This window comes from Tamandua tetradactyla, chromosome 7, assembly GCF_023851605.1.
Source record: "Tamandua tetradactyla isolate mTamTet1 chromosome 7, mTamTet1.pri, whole genome shotgun sequence".
NCBI lineage: Eukaryota > Metazoa > Chordata > Mammalia > Pilosa > Myrmecophagidae > Tamandua > Tamandua tetradactyla.
Window position 1 is genome coordinate 136,781,223 of NC_135333.1, and position 20,824 is coordinate 136,802,046.

The window sequence follows — 20,824 nt, forward strand, 5'->3', positions numbered from 1 at the left end:
TGCAGGTCAATTTGATTTGTAGCTATCAGAAGGTGAAGGAAAGATTTATTTGTATGTGATTCATTTGACTAATGTTTGAGTACCTGATACGTGAGAGGCACTCTGATCTTACCCTCAAAGATTCATAGTCTAGTAAAGAAGAAAAAGTGTGTGACAAAATAAACAAAATATGGGTAATCATGCTAACGGGCCCTCTAAAACTAAAGGATTGTGAGCTAGCTATCAGTAATTTGGGGATATAATTTGGGTACCTGAGATATTATATATAAAGTAGCTATTGGAGATGGAACTTCTCTCCTGCTTGAGTATCTTTATTGTACATAAGTCTTCTTTTGTGTATTGTTTTTAAATAATACCAGTTTTTAAAATTGTATCTTGCCATGGGCTATAATTTTAAGAAATGTTACATAATATTACAGTATTCTTCATTGAACTGTAATCATAGACCCTGAAAATTGTTAAATTAGCTGTCAAAACGTTGTTTTTAATCTTTTTCTCCCATTGTAGGAGCAATTTACAGCAATGAGGGATTTGTACATGAAAAATGGACAAGGCTTTGCATTAGTTTATTCCATCACAGCACAGTCCACATTTAATGATTTACAAGATCTGAGAGAACAGATTCTTCGAGTAAAAGACACTGATGATGTAAGCTGATTTCTTAATAAATGTGTTTTACTTTAAAACTCTTATTATAATGGAATCTATACCTTTTACCTAAAGTTTTGGGGATTTTTTGTTTCGTTTTCAAAAGCTTTTTCCTTGAAAGGCAAAACATTTCTAACACATTGTTTTCAGATATTACAATGTAAAAAGAGAAATTTCCTCTTCTCCCCCTATTGTATGCAAAGTAAATTTTATACCCTTCCTATTTTTAAATCATGCATTTGGTGAGAAGGGAGAGATAAGAGACAAATGTTATCAGTACAGTGAATGATGTCATCACATTTCTGGTAGAATTAAGAGCCTTTTCGACAAGAATTACATATATGTATGTATGTATTATAATATAATCAACTGAAGCAGCTGTGATACACAAGGATCATAATTTTAGAAAGAAACCAACAAATACATTGGAGTATAATGTTAATTTAGATGCCCCTTCAGAGTGTATCATACTGGAGTTTAATTCTTATTGGAAACTTATAAAATATTATTTAATTCTTCATCATACATATATCTAGTAGTGATTTTCAATATTGATCTTGCATCAGAATCACCTGTAGGGCTTGTTAATACACAGATTGCTGGACCCTAACCCCAGAGTTTCTGATTCAGTAGGTTTGGGGTCTGGCTCAAGGATTTGCTTTTCTAACAAGTGCCCAGGTGATGTTAATGCCTCCAGTCAGGAAACCACACTTTGAGAATCACCACAGTATAGTTTAATTGTAACAAATACTGTGAGAGTGGAAGATACCTTTAGTAATTACTGCAATTTTCTGGAAGACTTCTGAAACTAGCAAACCTTTTAAGGGACCCTACATATTTGCAGCAACCTCAGTGAGCATTTTTTAGTTAGTTCATCTGTTTTCTGCTGTCTCTGTTAATTACCAGAGTTTTCGATGATCAGTTTCATTAAATGAGTTTATTAAATGCCTAATATTACAGAAACAGGAATGCAAAAAATATATATGTGAATAGACATGTTCTTCCCATCAAAGAACTTATAGTTAAGGACTGAAAATTAGCAAAATACATATTTATAGAATGACAATTAATCAGTTTGGGCTGGAATATGTAGGAAAAGGTTTATGAAAATAGTGGATCTTTGAGTTGGGACACAAAAAAAATGTGTTGAATTTATCTATCTGTAAAAATAGGATAGAATAAGATTGAGGGAAAAAAAAGTATGACAGATCAAGATACAAAATTGAGAATATGTGTTAACTGTGAGAATTAAGCATGAAATTGGCCTGGCTGCTTGACTAGATTATATGAACTTGTGTGTGGTTCACTTTGCTTTCCAACTTGAGAAAAAGTAAATAGCATTAACTATCCTAAAGCTCTCTTCCTTTTATCTGATTTCCTGTATGGTATTAAAGTGGAACCTTCTAAGTGAACTTCTTTGTGAGATTCCAAAAGCAAGATTACTGCCAAGCATCAGGTTGATTTTTAGTTTGAATTTTTTTCAAAATTGCTTTAGAAAGCCAATCTCTAAATGGTTAATTGCTATTTTACAGAATAAATATTATTTTTATCTATAGTGTTCTTTTAAAATTTACCAGCATTACTTGTTTCCTTAGTAGTTCATTAGTAAGTGGTTTTGATTTTTCTTTTCTTTTCTTTATAAGGTGGTTTAACTTTCTGACTTCAATAAAAACTGTATGAGAAACCAAAAATTCTACTTTGGGGGACTTCCAGATTTTTCCTTTTATGTGGCAAAATTAAAACGCTTATACAGTAAATACATGTCAGAAAACTTAAAGTTGGTCCACATCCTTTAGAAAACATTTTAAAATGTTGAAATATGTTGGCTTGTCACAATAATACCCTTTTGTACTTCCTTTTGGACAGGCTACATATTTTGCTTACTATAATTGTAAGTCTGTTGTGATATAATTTTAAGTTTTTCTTTCCTCTTTTATAAATAAGTCATAGCTTGTTTTCTAAAAATTTTATGTGAAAGTTTCTCATTCGTATTTACACTGACTCATTAAGGGCCTCGGTTATAATCCATTTTACTTAACATACGTGAGAAGGCAATGTAGATAATTGACATACCTGAAAATCAATACTTACCATGTTTAAGTTTTACAAATTAAGATTTGAGGATTTCATATTGGACTGTAAGTTTTATTGGATATTATTTAATATTTTTCTATGGCATAACTTGGAATTAATCCCTAGAGTTAACTCTTAGAATTATTTTTATTTGAATTTGCATAGCTTTCCTGCTTATTTATTTATTACTCTCACAAATTTATTTTTAGGTTCCAATGATTCTGGTTGGTAATAAGTGTGACTTGGAGGACGAAAGAGTTGTAGGAAAGGAGCAAGGTCAAAATCTAGCAAGACAGTGGAACAACTGTGCATTCTTAGAATCTTCTGCAAAATCAAAAATTAATGTTAATGAGGTACGACCAAATGTTATATTTAAGATAACTCTTCATTTAGAATTTAAATTAATGGAAAGCAATGTGTCTATATTAATATAACCCCAAGTTAATGTGTACTCAGATTGCTATATTCATTTTATAGGCAAAAATAAGCTTATTTAAATATATTCACATAAAAAAGCATCAACACTATTTCCTTTCTTTTTTAAATGCTGATACATTGGAATTTACCATGAAGAAAAGCTAAAATAGTCAGAAATGATAGTGGTGGGGAAGGCAGATTAAGTCTTCAGGTATATGAAGGATCATATATTAAAAAGATGGGAATTGGAATTCAACAAGCCATGCATGGTTTTGCCTTGAAGTGGCTTAAAGACATGTTATATAGTAAAGACATATGGAAAGACTTGAAGAAGAGATTGTTTTCTTTGTAGGATGGTAAATGTTCTAATTGAACTAAGATAAGATCTCTGAGGCTTCTTCAACTCCAGTATTTTAAGTGAAACAGTTTTGGCTTTCAAACTTGGCAGTTATAAGAATACCTAGTTTTACTTTCATCCCTTAACTGTGAAGAGATTTTTTGCTTTCTGAGGGTTAATTTATATCCATAGAGATCCACTTAATCAGTTTTTGTTTTTTGGGTTCATTACTCCTGTAAATTAAAAAAAAAACAATTAATATGTTTGCAGATCTTTTATGACCTAGTACGGCAAATTAACAGAAAAACTCCAGTGCCTGGGAAGGCCCGCAAAAAGACATCATGTCAGCTGCTTTAATATACTAAATGCATTGTAGCTCTGAGCCAGGTAAGTTAGTTTATCTTTCCTCTCTAACTCTCAACCATTCTGCTTCAGTAAGGGTACTTTGTCAAGAATTTGTTTTTTGTTTTTTTGGGTTTTTTTAGAATTTTTAGTTCTAAAATAAGAGTGATCATTTTTAAAAGATATCCATGAGTTAGTATGCTATCTATTAATGAAAGTAATTATTTCATTTCCCTGACATTTTCAGAAATAAAATTCCACATAAGTGAATATTCTAAATTCAATAAATGTAGGTGCCAACGGGATACTGGTTGGTGCTGGCAATACAATGGTGAACAAAGACCAACCTTTTCTCCTTGCCTCATGAAACTAATTAAGGTCCAGTGGAAAAAGTAGATATATAATTGTTAAATGAGGTAAATGCTATGAAAAGGATAAATCCAGGGTAGTACTAATAATAAGAACACCTAACACACAGGATATTTACCATGTGTCAGGCACTCTTTTGGGTACTTAATATATTAATTCTACTTAACTGTCACAGTAACTCTGTGAAGCAGTAACTATTATTCCTATTTTACATATGATGGAACTGAGGCACAAAAACGTTACTTGTTCAGACCATACAGTTATTAAACTACAAAGCCAGAAAATAAGTTAATGCTTGTAAAGCAATTAGATCAGTGCCTGGCACATAGTATGCACTCTGTTAGCTGCTGCTATTATGCCAAAAATAATGGTTTCCTGCTCACGTCCGTTAAACCATTATTTTACTGTACTCTCATCCTTAGGAACTTTGGAGGTTTGTGGTTATGCTTCCCCTTATGTTAAATGCCCTATACTATCATAGTATACTGATTATTTATCTTTTTAGAATTTGTTCCTTCCCTCCATTTAAGCCTTTTCTATTTGGTGATTTATCTTCTCATTCCTGATCATGTGCTCATTCTTAACAGCACATGTGTGCTTTGAGTTCACACGCTCCTGTCTCTCCCTTCCAATTTGCTACATCCAGTATACTTGGATTTCAAAATGAGAAATCTAAGCTTGTGGAGATTTCACTCTAAATGAGGGACTGAAGTTCAAGGTATTTGTGAATTATTTCAGCAGCATAACTTCTACCTGGCTCTCTGTTTTCGGGGACATGTAACAAGTCTGATCTTCAGAAAAATATACTAAAAAAGTAAACATTTTTTTAGCCCAGGCTTGTATACAAAAAATCATCCAAAGCAAATAAATACATAACAGACAGTGAATTCTGGTTCTGCTTCTTTTATATCACTCAAACTTTTTTTTTAAGTTGAATAAATATGATTTTAGTGTAATCCCAGCTTTTTTTTTTTGACATCCAGCTTAAAGTTAACGAAATCTGTTTAAATATGGAATTAGAAAGTATTTAACTGTCAACTGCAAATCTATAAAGAGCTATCATGAAATACTATTTTGTCCACTTCCCTGAACCAGTTTCTTAGCCAGTCTTACTGGAAGAGTAAGAAAGGTCTTGATTTTCTGATACTAGAAACCCTGGTTTATATGTGTATTGTGTACTTAGGATGTAATTTTAAGATAGTAAAAACTCTTACAGGCTTATTCATTTTGTTAATATTGATGTCTGTCTTGATCCTATTTCTTCTGAGGTTGACCTGATGGAAAGTTTTAATATGATTCTTTTTTCTAAAACTTTGGAAGGTAAATGCATAGAAATTTGCACAACGGTATCTTCCTTTTTTGTATCTAAAATTTTCATTTGATCAAAACAAAACCTTTTAAAAGGGCAGCAGAATAACTTCATCATTTTGTAGTGAAGAGATGAAAGTATGAACTCATGCTTTATTTTACAATGAAATTTGGTACCTTTTCATTAATGTAATGATTAAGACTAGAGCCTGATAACTTAAGACCATTATCTTAAGGTGTTCCTTTGCTTCTTTTAATGTGCTGTTTTCAACTCATATTTACAATTAATTTTTTTCCACTTTTTGACAGGTCTGAAGAACTGTTGCCCAATTCAACAGTGCCAGCATTCCAACTTTGTTAAACCTACCAACATCTTAAATGGACTTTCCTGTGGTGGTACCCTTTAAGAGGCGGATGAAAGCTACTACATCAGTTTGCACATTCTAAACACTTTCCAGTATCACAAGAGAGATTTTTACTTATATAATAGTCCTAGAGTATGCAACTGGTAAAACCAGAGGCTACATCCAGTATTACTGCTTATTAAGAGACATTCTTCATCCACCAATGTTGTACATGTATGAAAATGGTGTACTGTATACTTTAACACACCCCATAAACTTTGTATTGGAGAGTACAATAATGTAAATCCTAAAAGCACCACTATTTTAGCTTAATAAAAGAAAGTCCAAAGAGCTCCTATATAGACTACTCCAGATAACTTCGCTTCTTTGATACTTGTAGCTTATTGTAATTTTTTTTAAGAAATTCAAGGTCATTATCATTGTATTGTACAAAATAAGCGCTTTTGATTAACGCAGCTATATAGTTTTTTTAATTTTTGAAAAACCTGTGGAGACAGTGATCTTGTCTTTAAAATATGATAGTCCTTTCAGTAAAATGTCTTAGATTAAAGACATTGCCTTTAATATCTGTTGGGAAGGAAATGTCCAGACTTTTCAAATCTCTTATTATATGTTTCCTTTTTTGTTTACATAGGGAACAATGTTTATAGTTGTGTGTACAGTGGGGGTCTACAACAAGAAGTGTATATTTTCAAACAATTTTTTAATGATTTAACAATTTTTTTGTAAATCATTTTCAGGCTTCTGCAGCTGTAGATTCTCACTGTGAATCCCTTGCTTGCTCATGCATAAGTGTATTTGCAATACCAAATATACAGGTTTAGTATTTTTGCCTGTTAGTGATTGTTTCACATGTGTAACGTTTTGGTTGAGATGTTAAATGGTGGACGAGTACTGTGGATGTGGGAAGTAATTTTAATCATGTGTAATTGGTCACAAGGCCTAATTTGCAGTAACTATTGCTGTTTTATTTAACAATGCCTTGTTGCTTTGTATGCATTAATGTTTGGGTGTAAAGATTGTTCGTCTATCCAACAGGGAGCCACAGTATTTAAATTGAACAACCTAATGTTACAACTACTTTGAGGTGGCCAAATGTAAACTAAAAGCCTTAATTAAAGTGGTGCAATTTTGTATAACTTAGCATCAGTAGTTCAATAAATTTGGATTGCCATGCAAGGGCTTGCATTATAATTACTTGCCACTTGAATGTTTTGTGTAATGTTTAACAGTGCTAGTAAATAAATATGGGTTTAACTTTTTAAATGTAATAGGCGCATTTTACACAGTGTGGTTTCATAATTTAACATTTGATCTAGCTAGACTCATTCGTTAATTATAAGAATGTTGAGTGAAAGGTGTCAAATTTTTCTAGCATTGTTTGATTATCCGCATAACCACCTTTTGAATTTTTCCTTGGGAAAGGATTTTGTAAATCAAGCAATATTAACTTATGACAAATATCTTCTGGATAATTTTCACTAGCTCTTTAGGGTGATGAAGGAAGGACTGAAAATGCTTTCGATGTTACATGGATGGGTTTTTTCTTTTAATGTAGGATGAATCTATACTTAGACTATTATACTTATAAAAACGTTTGAATGAAGTGGACTCAAGTACTAATTTCTTTTGAGATAATGGATCTTTCTTTGTCTTATGTTGCTACAATTCAGTTCTTTTGTGAAATTTCTCAGTGAGCTTTTAACTCAAAGTTTCTCAAAGTATTTGTCAGCCACTGGAGCATATCAGCAATTAATTAGTGATACCATCTAATTTAGGGTTTTTTGCTAATCCCCTAAATGCATACTGTTTGAATGGGATATTTAAAGGCTTTCATTTTAAGAAGAAAAGATTCTTATTCCTTACATATTTAATTCAGTGTTCCATGAATTTAAAGGCCTGGAAAAAAAGAAATATTAGTTCTTCCAGAAGCCCCCCTTAAATAAGTGAATTGTTTTGGCAGAACTGGTTTTATTTATAGTCATTTGGGAAAAAATTAAACCCCAAAAAGTAGGCTTGTGGAGCTATAAAATATCACTTTAATTTGCAGTGTCCTATTACTTCCAGTTGATCCCTTTGAAGCCACTGTTACTACCTCTAATAAAAAAGTATGTTGCCTACCAGTTCTGAACCAGGCACAGTTCTAGGCTTTTAAAACATAAATTTTCATTCAACAAATACTTAAATACTTACAATGCCATGCATTGTTCTAGAGCTAAGGAAATAGTAGCAACCAAGACCAACGAGGGTCTTGCCGTCCTGGAGTTTACAATCTGTTGCAGGATTTCTTGACCCTGGCGCTATTGATTTAATTAAATATGATTTGTTGTGGGGGGGCTGCATTGTAGAATGTTCAGTAGTCTCCCTGGCCTCTACCCACCAGATGCTAATAACACTAACACCCCACCCAACCAGGTTATGACAACCAAAAAAGGTCTCCAGACGTTGACAAATAATTCCAACGTTAGAGGGGAGGGGTTGAAGGTTAAGATCACCCAGGTTGAGAACCATTAATCTGATAGGAAACAACATGTTACTTTCAGATGAGTGTTCAGGATTCAAAATGGATGGTTCACTAATAGTGATTAAGAATGAAAGCTTTGGAACCAGACTTCCTGGGTTTCTAATCCTAGCTTTGTCACTTTCTAGCATATGACCTTGGTTTTGTGACTTTGTTTCTCATCTGTAAAGTGGGATTTATGAATACATTGATTTGATAGAAGATCAAGAAAGTAAAGTAAATGCCAGTGCCAGTCTCTAGGTCACTTTTAGTTTTTTAATGTTAATAAATAGAGCTGTGGTTTGACTAAAAGCACTCTCTCTCCATACTAAATAACTGTAGCTTAGAAATACAAATCATATGTAGATAAACTTCTGGCACTTAAGATAGAAAAATACTAAAATAGTTCAGTTAGAAAAGTTATGAGTTCATTTACATTTCCCCAAGAATACTTGGAGAAACTTGAATTTTTAGAAGAAACCAGAGTGATTTTTTGCGTAGATTTTTCTAAAAAATGTAAAACAGTTTTGACTTAAATATTTATACAACTTCTTTTTCTTAAATGTAAATATATAATCTTTACCATGTGTGACATATGAATAGGAAGTTTTAAAGCCTCATTTGTGAAATTAAGTTTTAATCATTTCATCTTTAGATGTCGTACAGCAGACTTAGAATTAAACTCATCTCTTCAAGACTTCTCTTAGTTTATCTTAATCTATGTCGTCATTAAATTTAATCTCCATTATTGATTTCTTTTAAATCTTGGAAATGTTAGGAATTACACAGTATTTTATAATTAATATTCCTATCTTATCTTAGAAATCTTAAAGTGTTTGAAGGCTTAAAGTGTTTCTCTCTTTTAAACCATCAGGGAACCTTAGCAAATCGTGATTTCTAGAACTCAAAAGTAAATATATCTCTTTCGTAATTTGTTACATTACATTTTAGGAATGTGTGAGAGAAATGGAGTAGATTTAAAGTAGAACTAAATTACTGTATGCTCCCTTCAATTATTAAAAGGAAAATATCTGAGATATACTTGCCAAAACTGGCTACTAAACTTATTAATTGAGCAACTGATCTGTGGGTTTGGCATTCATTATCTTTGAAAAGCAGAAACAAAACTTAATCCTAAATAGTTCTGTTTTCCAAACGCAGGGTTTTTTGTTTGTTTTTGTTTTTCTTCACATGGGCAGGCACTGGGAGTCGAACCCAGATCTCCAGCATGGCAGGTGAGAACTCTGCCTCCTGAGCCACTGTGGCCCGCCCGTTTTTTTGTTTTAAGTATTCCACTTATTGCATATACTCTGAACTTGCATTATTTCCACATCCTTGTTAGTGGACTGTAAGTAACTGGCATTGGGAATTACAGATTTTGTCCAAAATTAGGAAATCTACCTGATTTTTATTTCTCAGAATCAAATTTCTTCAGTCATTTACTCAGCAAATAACAGAGTGTCTACCATGTTACAGGCGCTGTTTACAATGCTGGAGATAAAGCAGGGATGTCCTGCCTGTGTGGAACTTACATTCTCATGTAGAAAATAGTTAGCAAGTGAGTAAAGCTTGTTTGGTAACAAGTTTGTTAAACCTCAGAGCTTTCCACTGGGGGAAATTGAAGGATTTTAGAAAAGTATGTCTTGGTTTCTTAGGGCTGTCATAAAATTACTACAAACTGAGTGACTTAAAACAACAAAAATCTGTTCTCACAGTTCTGGAGGCTAGAAGTCCAAAATCAAAGTCTTGGCAGGGGCATGTTCCATGCTCCTTCTGAAGCCTGTAAGGAAATATCTGTTCCATGTCTCCTCCCCTAGCTTCTGCTTGCTTCTAGCAATCTTTGGCTTCCCTTGGTTTGTAGCTTCATCACTCCAATTTCTACTTCAGTCTTCACATGACATCTTCCCTCTGTTTCTGTGTTTTTCTTTTCTCACAAGGGCACCACTCACACTGGATCAGAGGCCCTACTCCAGTTCGACATTTTAACTTGCCTAATTCCTTCTGTAGTGGCCCTATTTCCAAATAAGGTCACACTGTGGTTAGGACTTCAGTGTATCTTTTTTGGGTACAGTCTTCATTTTTCTATACTGGTTTGTCTGGAAGGGTATGGAGAGTTTTTACTGTTTTATTATGAACATAGTCTATTCTGATTTTCCTTACAGAGTAACTTGAAATAATTATTGAGATTGAGCATTTAGAGCAAAATGAAGGTTTCTTACCTGAAAACTAAACAGATAGGTCTTAGAGGATTTTTATTTAATAATATATTCACTTTCATCAAAGGTTATAGCAGTTTTAAATAGGCAGAGATCAAAAGTCTTCAATGCTTTGGTCGTCTGTCATAATTACCCATCTAAATTCATTGTGTTGTTATGTCTCCTGTATTAGTTTGCAAGCTGTTGGAATGCGATATACCAGAACTGGAACGGCTGTTACAGAGGAGGAATTTAATAAGTTACAAATTTACAGTTCTCAGGCAATGAAAATACCCAAATTAAGGCACCAACAAGAGATTACCTTAATTCAAGGAAGGCCCATGGGTTAGGAACCCCTTTTGTCAGCTGGGTAGTCATGTGACTGGCATCTGCCTCTCCAGGTTTTGGCTTGTTTAACATCTCATGGTGACGTCTGCTGGGCTCCAAGCATCTCCAAACATATGTGTCTCTGTTCTCCATGTGTCTTCATCTGTCAGCTCTGCTGTGAAATTTCTGTCCACTCTGAGGCTTCTGTCATTTTGCTAGACTCTCATTTCTCTTATTTCTGTCAGCTCTGAAGTTTCTCTCCAAAGTATCTTCTCTTTTAAAGGATTCCAGTAAACTAATCAAAGCCACCAGGAATGGGTGGGGTCACATCTCCATCTAATCAAGAGTTAATACCCAAATTTGTGCCACATCTCTGTGGAGAAAATCTAATCAAGTCTCCAACCTACAGTGCTGGATAGAGATTAAAAGAAATGGCTGCCTCCACAAGATGGAATCAGGATAAAAACATGGCTTTTTTGGGGTATATCATAATACTTTCGAACCAGCACATCCCCTATGAGCACTAATTTCAGAAAATGGAGCTCTTAACCGTCAAACTTCTGAATGTGCAAGGCACTGTTCTTGGGGCAGGTGGAAAGAGGAAAGAGGAAATGATAGTATGAACCCAGTCCCTGCTGGCAAGGTACTCACATACCAATGGCAGTGAAGAGCAGCCAAGTAACAACTCAATCAAATATGCAAAAGTCTAACAATTCATATCCGGCTCTCTATAACTAATGCTCAGTTATACACATGGAAGCAAATGAACGGTACAAACTGCGTTTTGCCTTAAAATGTGGGCACTATGATTTATGTTCTTATTTTATTTAGGTCACTGTTCTTAATTTCATTAAATTCCAACCAATGACTGAGAACTATACTTCTTCATACTGGGAATAGAGTACAATTATATGAGTCCAGTATAGAGTGAGTACTTGCTGGAAATCACTCTACAGTTCTACATGGGAGTAATCTGACTTAATTGTTAAATGGGTTAATGGCTAAACGTGGAGGTTGACGGAAAGATTGAAATATCTGATTATATTAGAACTAGAGGGATTAAGCACCAAACACAATAAAAAGAAGCTGGCAAGGAGTCCTGGCTTTTAAACTGAAAGCACATTTTGGTAAGGAAGTATATGTTAAATAAAATATTTTAAAGGGTATCTTCTATAGGTAGTCAGATTTGAATGGTTGGACCTTGGAGTCATTGAAATACCAGAGGCAACTAAAACCCCATGAGTGTGAATGAAGTTATTTTCATAAGAATTAAATGTAAAGAAAGAAAAATAGGGATCCTGGAGTGAGCTGAGGATGGAGAGAAACGTTGAAGTAAAAACGGCTACTATTAGAAAGACAAGGGCAGAGCAGGAGGAGGCAGATAGTGTGCAGCGCATAAGAATACAGTATCTTTAATGGCAAGGAGCAAGATTAATGTTTCCTTCTATTTGTGCTATAGACCAACAGTAATTTCATTCTCTGGACACATCACAAGTTATATCTGTCTCCTTATATAGTTCTTGGAGGGGAACTGGCTACTAATCTAAGGAGGTTATAGGCTAGTTATAAAAACATCTCCTAATTAGTATCAAGTCTATGTAGGTCTGTGCCCACAATTATACAGTCCATTTCAGAGTCAATGTTAGCAAACTCTTGACTCAAGTGTAGCTGCTCCAAGGCCACAAAGGATCTTCAAAAACATGCCTTTATGATATTTCTCTATGTATGTTTTAAATTATGTAATTATCTTTTTCCCCTCTTGTTTTTCTTACATAGCATTTTAGTGCTTTACCTAAGAAAGTGTTAGTTAAAAAAAATTTAATTTCTTGTTAACTGGGTCCCTGTAATATATTATTGATATATTTATATTATTTTCTGAAAAGGTATTATCTTAGTTTAAAAATGTGTATTAGTTTTGTAGGGCTACTGTAACAAATTATCTTAATTTTGGAGGCATAAAACAACAGGAATTTATTTTCTCCCAGTTCTGGAGGCCAAAAGTCCAAAATCAAGGTGTTAGCAGACCCATGATTCCTCCAGAGGCTCTAAGGGAGAATCCCTTCCTTGCCTATTTCAGTTTCTGATGACTACTGGAATTCACTGGCTTGAGGCCACATCACTCCAATAAAGGCAGGTTTACATGTTTAAGGTACAAACTTACCTCCCAGAAGTTGACAGTCCTTGTCTACTAGAGCTATTCTAGAAAATGTTTGCATAACACTCATTCATTCCTTTGAATTTTCTGACTTCAATAAAGTATGGCTTGGATCATACAAGATTTTAACTAGAGATATATAGACTATTTTATTAGGCCAAAAGACAATCATGATTCCTGAAATACTTCTTGGGCTTATTGCAGAAGGTGGACCAGCTGGTAATTACCACTTAGCAAATACCTAACAGCTAGCTCTTTTCAGAAACAGAACATTACTAGCCATTCCATACCACTTATGTCCCCCATAATGGCCTTGGGGACATTATATTGTGAGCAGCTGGCTCTTTTCTGACAGGAAGGGGTAGGGAAAGGGTAGCCTTTTTCCAGTATTCTGAGCTCAGTTTCTTTTTCTGGGCTGTGGGAAAAAGAAACAGTTTCTACTGGGACCAAGGAAGGTAGCTCAACCAAGCTCCAACTGTGGTTTTAATGAACAAATTTGGATTGCTGAATACAAGCTATTTAGAAAGTATACACAAACCCAAAGAAAGCAGGAAAGTAACCCCAAGTTCCCCCGTGGGAGGAAAAAGACAGGGCTGATGAAGAAGAAAAAAAAAGGGAGACTGAGCTCAATACTGGAAAAAGGCTATGCCCCAAGAAAAGGGGCACATAGAGCCAGGACTAACACTCGCTCTTGACTGGCAAATCTTGGGAGATGGGGAGAGTGGCTCCAAAAAGGGATTTTTTTTTCTTTTTCTTTTTTAAAAGTATTCTAAGTAGCTCATTAAAGATAGCCTCAGGCATTTTCAGTTGTAAGTGCTGACCTAGGCAAGGGTGGGCAGAGTTAAGGTACATTTGGGAGACAGTAATAAGTTAAATGAAGGAGATAATACCCTAAAGGGCATTTCATCCCAAAGGAAACAGGGGCGGGACACAGCTTAAGTAGCAGCCCTCCTTCTGAGAATCCAGACTCCAGGGGCTGGGAATCAAAAACAGCTTAAGCTTGCCTTCTACATCAGCCTCTGTCTCAACCACACCCCTGGCAGGCTGAAAATTAAAGGCTCCACACCTCTTTATACTAGTGGGGAGCTATGGTCTGACAAGCAATACCTGCAGGGTGGGACAGGCAAAGCACAGAGTCTGGAGACTCCACAGGAAGGTCTGAGAACTTGCTGGGTCTCATCCTTAGCAGAACTTGATACTGATTACACCCACCTCCTGAGACCTGGGCATGTATGGTCTGGAAAAATCTGATAGGGGTCAATCATTTCTGGGGAGCCCTTCTCAAATAAAGGTTCCATATAGGCACAGGGGCAAGAACTAGAAAAACAAAAGCTAAAAATTCTGATCAGTTAAAAAGATGGCTATGCTAGAGGTCTAAAATAAGTTGAACTGAATGCCAAAGAACAGATAGAGAACAAAATCAACCTACAAGAAAACCCTAGGTAAAAGAGTGAAAATGACCTCCAAAATAAACTAATCAAGGGAATCAGGTGCCTAAACACCAACAAAAAACTAAGAGACATATTTGAAAAAAATGAAGACATTGCCTAGTCAAAGGAGCAAACTAACAATGTAAATGAGACACAGGAATTGAAGCAAAATGAATTTTAAAGATGTTCAAAGAAGCATGCTGAATCAAATAAAAAAATCAATGAGTTGAGGGAAGATATCTCAAAAGAGATGAAGGATAAAAAGAAGACATTGGACAGCTATAAAGAGAACTCAAAGGCTTGAAAAAACAAATGGCACAACTTGTGGGAATGAAAGGCACAATAGAAGAGATGAAAAAATAATGGAGATTCACAACAACACGTGAAGAGGCAGAAGAAAGGATTTGTGAACTAGAGAACAGGACATCTGAAATCCTATGTACAAAAAAACAGATAGGGAAAAGAATGGAAAATTCTGAGTAGAGTCTCAGGAAACTGAATGACAACATGGAGCACATGAATATATATGTTATGGGTGGACCAGAAGGAGAGAAGAAGGGAAAAGGACACAAAGAATAATAAAGGAAATTAACACTGAAAATTCTCCATCTCTTATGAAAGACATAAAACTACAAATCCAAGAAGCGCAGAGTATCCCAAATAGAATAGGTATGTATAGACATACTCCAAGACACTTACTAATCAGATTGTCAAATATCAAAGAAAAACAGAATTCTGAAAGCAGCAACAGAAAAGTGATCCATCACATACAAGGAAGCTCAATAAGAATATGTGTGGATTTCTCAGCAGAAGCCATGGAGGCAAGAAGGCAGAGGTATGATAATATAAGATGCTGAAAAAGAAAAATTGTCAACCTAGAATTCTATACCTGGCAAAACTATCCTTCTAAAATGAGGAAGAGTTTAAAATATTTTGAGACAAATGGACACTAAGAGAGTTTGTGAACAAGAGATCAGCTCTACAAGAAATACTAAAGGAATACAGGCAGATAGGAAAAGACACAAGATAAAGGTTTGGAGTAGAGTGTAGAAATGAAAACTATAAGTAAAGGAAAAGAGTGTGAGAGAGAACAAGATATGACATATAAAATCCAAAAGACAAAGTGGTAGAAGAAAGTATTGCTTTTATAGTAATAACATAAACATTAATGGATCAAACTCCCCAGTCAAAAGACATGGACTGGCAGAATGGATTTAAAAACAGGACCCATCTATATGCTGTCTACAAAAGACTCATTTTAGACCCAAGGACAAAAATAGGTTGAAAGTGAAAGGTTGGAAAAAGATATTTCACACAAATAACAACCAGAAAAGAACAGTGTCTGATATTAGTCTATATTAATAGACTAATTAGTATAGAAATTAGACTTCTATACCAATATCAAATTAGACTTCAAATGTGAAACAATTTAAAAGAGACAAAGAAGGATGTCCCTCTATTTATTAATAAAAGGTACAATTCATCAAGAAGACAAAAAATCATAAATATTTATGCACTGAACCAGAGTGACCCAAATATATGAGGCAAACATTGACATCAGTGAAGGGAGAAGTAGACACCTCTAAAGAAATAGTGGGAGACTTCAATATACCACTCTCTTCAAAGGATACAATATCTAGAAAGAGGACCAATAAGGCAACTGAGATTTTGAATAGTAAGTAAATGAACTAGACTTAACAGAAATTCACAGAACATCACATCCTATAACAGCAAGATACACATTTTTCTTGAGTGCTTATCAATCATTCTCCAGGATAGACCACATGTTGGGTCACAAAATAAGTGTCAATAAATTTAAAAGATTGAAATTATAAAAAATACGTTCACAGATCATAATGGAATGAAGCTGGAAATCAATAATAGGTGAGAGACTGGAAGATTCACAAGTATATGGAGGCTAAACAATACACTCTTAACCAGTAGATCAAGGAAGAGATTATAAGAGAAATCATAAATATCTTGAGGCAAATGAAAATGAAAACATGGCATATGAAAATTTATGGGATGCAGCAAAGGCAGTACTAAAAGGGAAACTTATTGCCTTTAAAGTCTATATTTAAAAAGAAGAGCAAAAATCAATGAATTAACTGTTAACTTGGAAGAACTAGAAAAAGAACAGCAAATTAACCCCAAAGCAAACAAAAGGAAAGAAATAATGAAGATTAGAGCAGAAGTAAATGAAATTGAGAACATGAAAACAATAGAAAAAATCAACAAAAGCAGAATTTGGTTCTTTGAGAAAATTGATAAAATCAGCGGACCCTTAATTAGGTTGACAAAAAGAAAAAAGAAAGAGGATGCAAATAAATAAAATCAGAAATGGAAGAGGGGACACTCAATGATGCCACAGAAATAGAGGAGGTAATGAGAGGATACTATGAGCAACTATGTATTAATAAACTAGATAATGTAGATGAAAGGGACAACTTCCTAGAAAGGCATGAATAACCAACATTAGCTCGGGAAGGAATAAATAACCTCATCAAACCAATCACAAGTAAACAGGTTGAATCAGTCATCAAGAAGCTCCCAAAAATGAAAAGTCCAGGACCAGGTGGCTTCACATGTGAATTCTACCAATCACTCAAAAAAGAATTAGTACCAATCCTGCTCAAACTCTTCAAAACAACTGAAGAGGAGGGAAAGCTACCTAACTTATTCTATGAAGCCAACATCGCCCTAATACTAAAGCCAGACAAAGATACTACAAGAAAAGAAAATTCCCAATCTCTTTAATGAATATAGATGCAAAAATCCTCAACCAAATACTTCCAAATGAAATCCAGCAGCACTTTAAAAGAATTATATTCCATGACCAAGTGGGATTTATTCCAGATAAGGAAGAATGGTTCAACATAAGAAAATCAATTAATGTAATACATCATATCAACAAATCAAAACAGAATAAACAGATGATCATCTTGATTGATACAGAAAAGGCATTTGATGAAATTCAACATCCTTTTTTGATGAAAACACTTCAAAGGATAGGAATAGAAGGGGACTTTCTGAACATGATAAAGGGAATATATGAAAAGCCCACAACTAACATCATTCTCAATGGGGAAAGACTGAAAGCTTTCCCTCTAAGACTGGGAACGAGACAAGGATGCCCACTGTCACCATTGTTATTCAACATTGTGCTGCATGTTCTAGCCAGAGTAATTAGACAAGAAAAAGAAATAAAAGATATCCAAATTGGAAAGGAAGAAGTAAAGCTCTCACTGTATATCTTTGTTAGTTTGCAAGCTGCCAGAATGTAATATACCCGAATTGGATTGGCATTTTTTTTCTTTTTTTTTTGCAGCAGGTGCTTTCCTAGACCTTAAACCCAAAGCATAAACATTGAAAAAAAGAAATAGATAAAAGGGAACTCCTCAAAATTAAACACTTTTGGGCATCAAAGTAATTTGTTAGGAAAGTAAAAAGGCAGCCTATACAATGGAAGACAATATTTGGAAACCAAATATTAGATAAGGGTTTAGTATCCAGAATATATAAGGAAATTCTTCAGTTCAACAACAAAAAGACAAAAAACGGGCAAAAGTTCCCTGGTGACATTGGAGATAACTCCCAGGGATGTATCTGGCCCTGGCACCATAGGGTCAACAATTCCAACCTGACCAAAAGGGGGAAAAGAAGTGTAACTAAAGTATCAGTGACAGAGAGAGTTCAAATAGAGTCAAAAGGCTACTCAGGAGGTTGCTCTTATGCAAGCTTCAGTTAGACCTTACTACCTATCATAATCTGCCACACCCCAACCAAGACCATTCCAGCCAATCCTAAAGAACACCTAAGGCAGTATATAAGATGTCACAAGGGTTCCATGCACTAGTGTAACTTTGCAGAAATCTACAACCTCTAGATGGGTCCCTGGACCAGATAAGTCCTGAAACCTAGAAGGCCCAGACTCTCCAGAACATCAGATAGTTTCATCTCCCTACCCCATATTAATGACAGAGCCTTCCAACATGAAAAAGTTAGAATGGCCATAGCCCAAACACCTCTAAAGAGCAGGATAGAAATATCAAAGGTGATGGTGTAGTTATACAGAGAAGGTAGGATTTAACAAATGAATATGATTGCTGAATCATTAAATTGATATCTTTTAGTCTCTTAGAGCAGCTAGAAGTAAAAACCTAAAAGTGTGGAATTGTAACCCATGTCAAACTCTGAAATGTGTTCTACAACTAATTGTGGTGCTGAGCTTTGAAATTTATTGTTTTGTTGTATATGCGTTATTTTTCACAAAAAAAGAAAGAAAGAAAGTTGATTGTGGTGATAAAAAGGTATTTAAGCCTTCTAGCCTCCTATATTCTGGAGCGGTTAGAAGGAAAAATCTGAGAGCATCATATGGTAGCCCATGACAAATTCAGGGATCTGTTCTCTAACTACTTGTTGAAGAGTGCTTTGAAAACTATTGCTTTTTTATTTCTTTGCTTTGTATATATGTTATACTATGTAATAAAAAAGTTAAAAAAATGGACAAAAGACATGAACAGACACTTCTCAGAAGTGGAAATATAAATGGCTAAAAGGCACATGAAAAGATGTTCAACTTCCCTGGCTATTAGGGAAGTGCAAATTCAAACCACAACAAGATATCATCTGACACCCACTAGAATGGCCATTATCAAAAAATAAAAAAAACAAAAAACAGAAAATGACAAGTGCTGGAGAGGGTGTGGAGAAAGAGGCACAATTATTCACTTTTGGTGGGAATGTAGAATGGTGCAAATGTTCTAGAATGCAGTTTGGCACTTGCCCAGGATGCTAAGTATAGAATTGCCATATGATACAGCAATCCCATTACTAGGTACGTATTCAGAAGAACTGAAGGCAGGGACACAAACAGACACATGCACACTGATATTTATAGTGTCATTACTCATGAATGCCAAGAGATGAAAACAGCCCAAATGCCCATCATTGGATGAACAAAACAACAAACATATACATACGATGGAATATTAAGCAGCTGTAAGACAGAATAAAGTCATGAAGCATGCAGCAACATGGATGAACCTTGAGGACATTGAGTGAAATCAGTTAGAAACAAAAGGACAAATACCTGTATGGTCTCATTAATATGAACTAATGCTAATGAGCAAACTTTGAGAGTTAAAGCTGAGAACATAGGTTAACAGGAGATAGAAAGAGGGTAGAGATTGGGCATTTAATGTTAAAAGAGTACAGAATGTATCCAGAAATGGATAGCACAATACTATCTGAGGTAGCATAATATTGTAAGTACACTGAACAAAACTGAGTGTGAATATGGTTGAAAGAGGAAGGATAGGAGCATGTATGACACCAGAAGAAAAGATAGAAGATAAAGACTGGGACTGTTTAACTTAGCAAGACCAAGAGTGACAATGATGGTGATTAATGTACAAATATAAAGTTTTTACATGAGAGAGTACAAATGAACATCATAAGGTTTTGAAAATGGGGTGGTATATAAAAAAATGCATTCAATGAAAACTAGGTTCTATAGCTAACAGTAACATTATAAAATGCTTCCATTAAATGTAGCAAAGTCAATATACCAAAGCTAAATGTCAATGAGAGGGGGATATAAGGGAGGGGTATGGGATTACTAGTGTTGATGTTGTTTCTCCATTTTTAAAATTATTTTTAAGTCTTTATTCTTCATTTTCCCCCCTTTTTTTCCTTTGCGGAAAAAAAAATGGAAATATCTTCATATAGATTGTGGTGGTGAATGTATAACTATGCAATTATTACCAGGAACCATTGATTATTTACCTAGAATGGATTATACGGTGTGTGAATAAAACTATTTTTAAAATAAACAAAAAGACAGAAGTGGTGGAGAAAATGTGGCTAGAGAGATGTGCCTGTTCACTTTTTGGTAGGGAAGTAGAATGGTACAGCCCCTCTAGAGGGCAGTGTGGTGGTTTCATAGGAGGCTAAGTGTAGGGTTGCCATATGATCCTGCAACTCCATTATTATGTATATACTTGGAAGAACTGAAAGCCAGAGGAATGGATATTTGCACATGGGTGTTTATGGTGGCAGTGTTCACAATGTGCAATGGAAGGAGGTGGCCTAAGGGTGCATTGACTGATGAATGGAAGGGCAAACTGTGGTGTAAACATACAGTGGAATATTGAGTGTCTGCAAGAAGGAAGAAGTCGTGAGGCATGCAACTAATGAATTAATCTTCAAGGACGGTATGCGGGGTAAAATAAATCAGAAATGAAAAAACAAGAATTATAACATCTCACTAATATGGACTAGAACCTTGAATAGGGAGTGAGAGCTTGTTGGTTTGTACAGGTTAGCATTATACCCTGATAAATTCCAGAATAATCTG

General features: G+C 34.8%; 1 protein-coding gene and 1 long non-coding RNA gene across 5 annotated transcripts in view; one reads left to right on the forward strand and one right to left on the reverse strand.

Moving 5' to 3' along the window:
• The window catches only part of RAP1B (RAP1B, member of RAS oncogene family), a 49,161-nt gene extending 41,696 nt beyond the window's left edge, over positions 1-7,465 (forward strand). For all 4 annotated transcript variants that reach the window (XM_077111363.1, XM_077111362.1, XM_077111361.1 and 1 more), the window contains 4 exons: positions 508-648; positions 2,931-3,074; positions 3,746-3,862; positions 5,804-7,465. In XM_077111363.1, the coding sequence (XP_076967478.1) occupies positions 508-648; positions 2,931-3,074; positions 3,746-3,832 (372 nt within the window). In that variant the 3' untranslated portion in view covers positions 3,833-3,862; positions 5,804-7,465. The remainder of the gene's footprint in view (positions 1-507; positions 649-2,930; positions 3,075-3,745; positions 3,863-5,803) is intronic.
• Positions 1-20,824, reverse strand: part of LOC143642675 (uncharacterized) — a 91,363-nt gene that overhangs the window by 33,784 nt on the left and 36,755 nt on the right. The gene's annotated exons all lie outside the window — the stretch shown is intronic.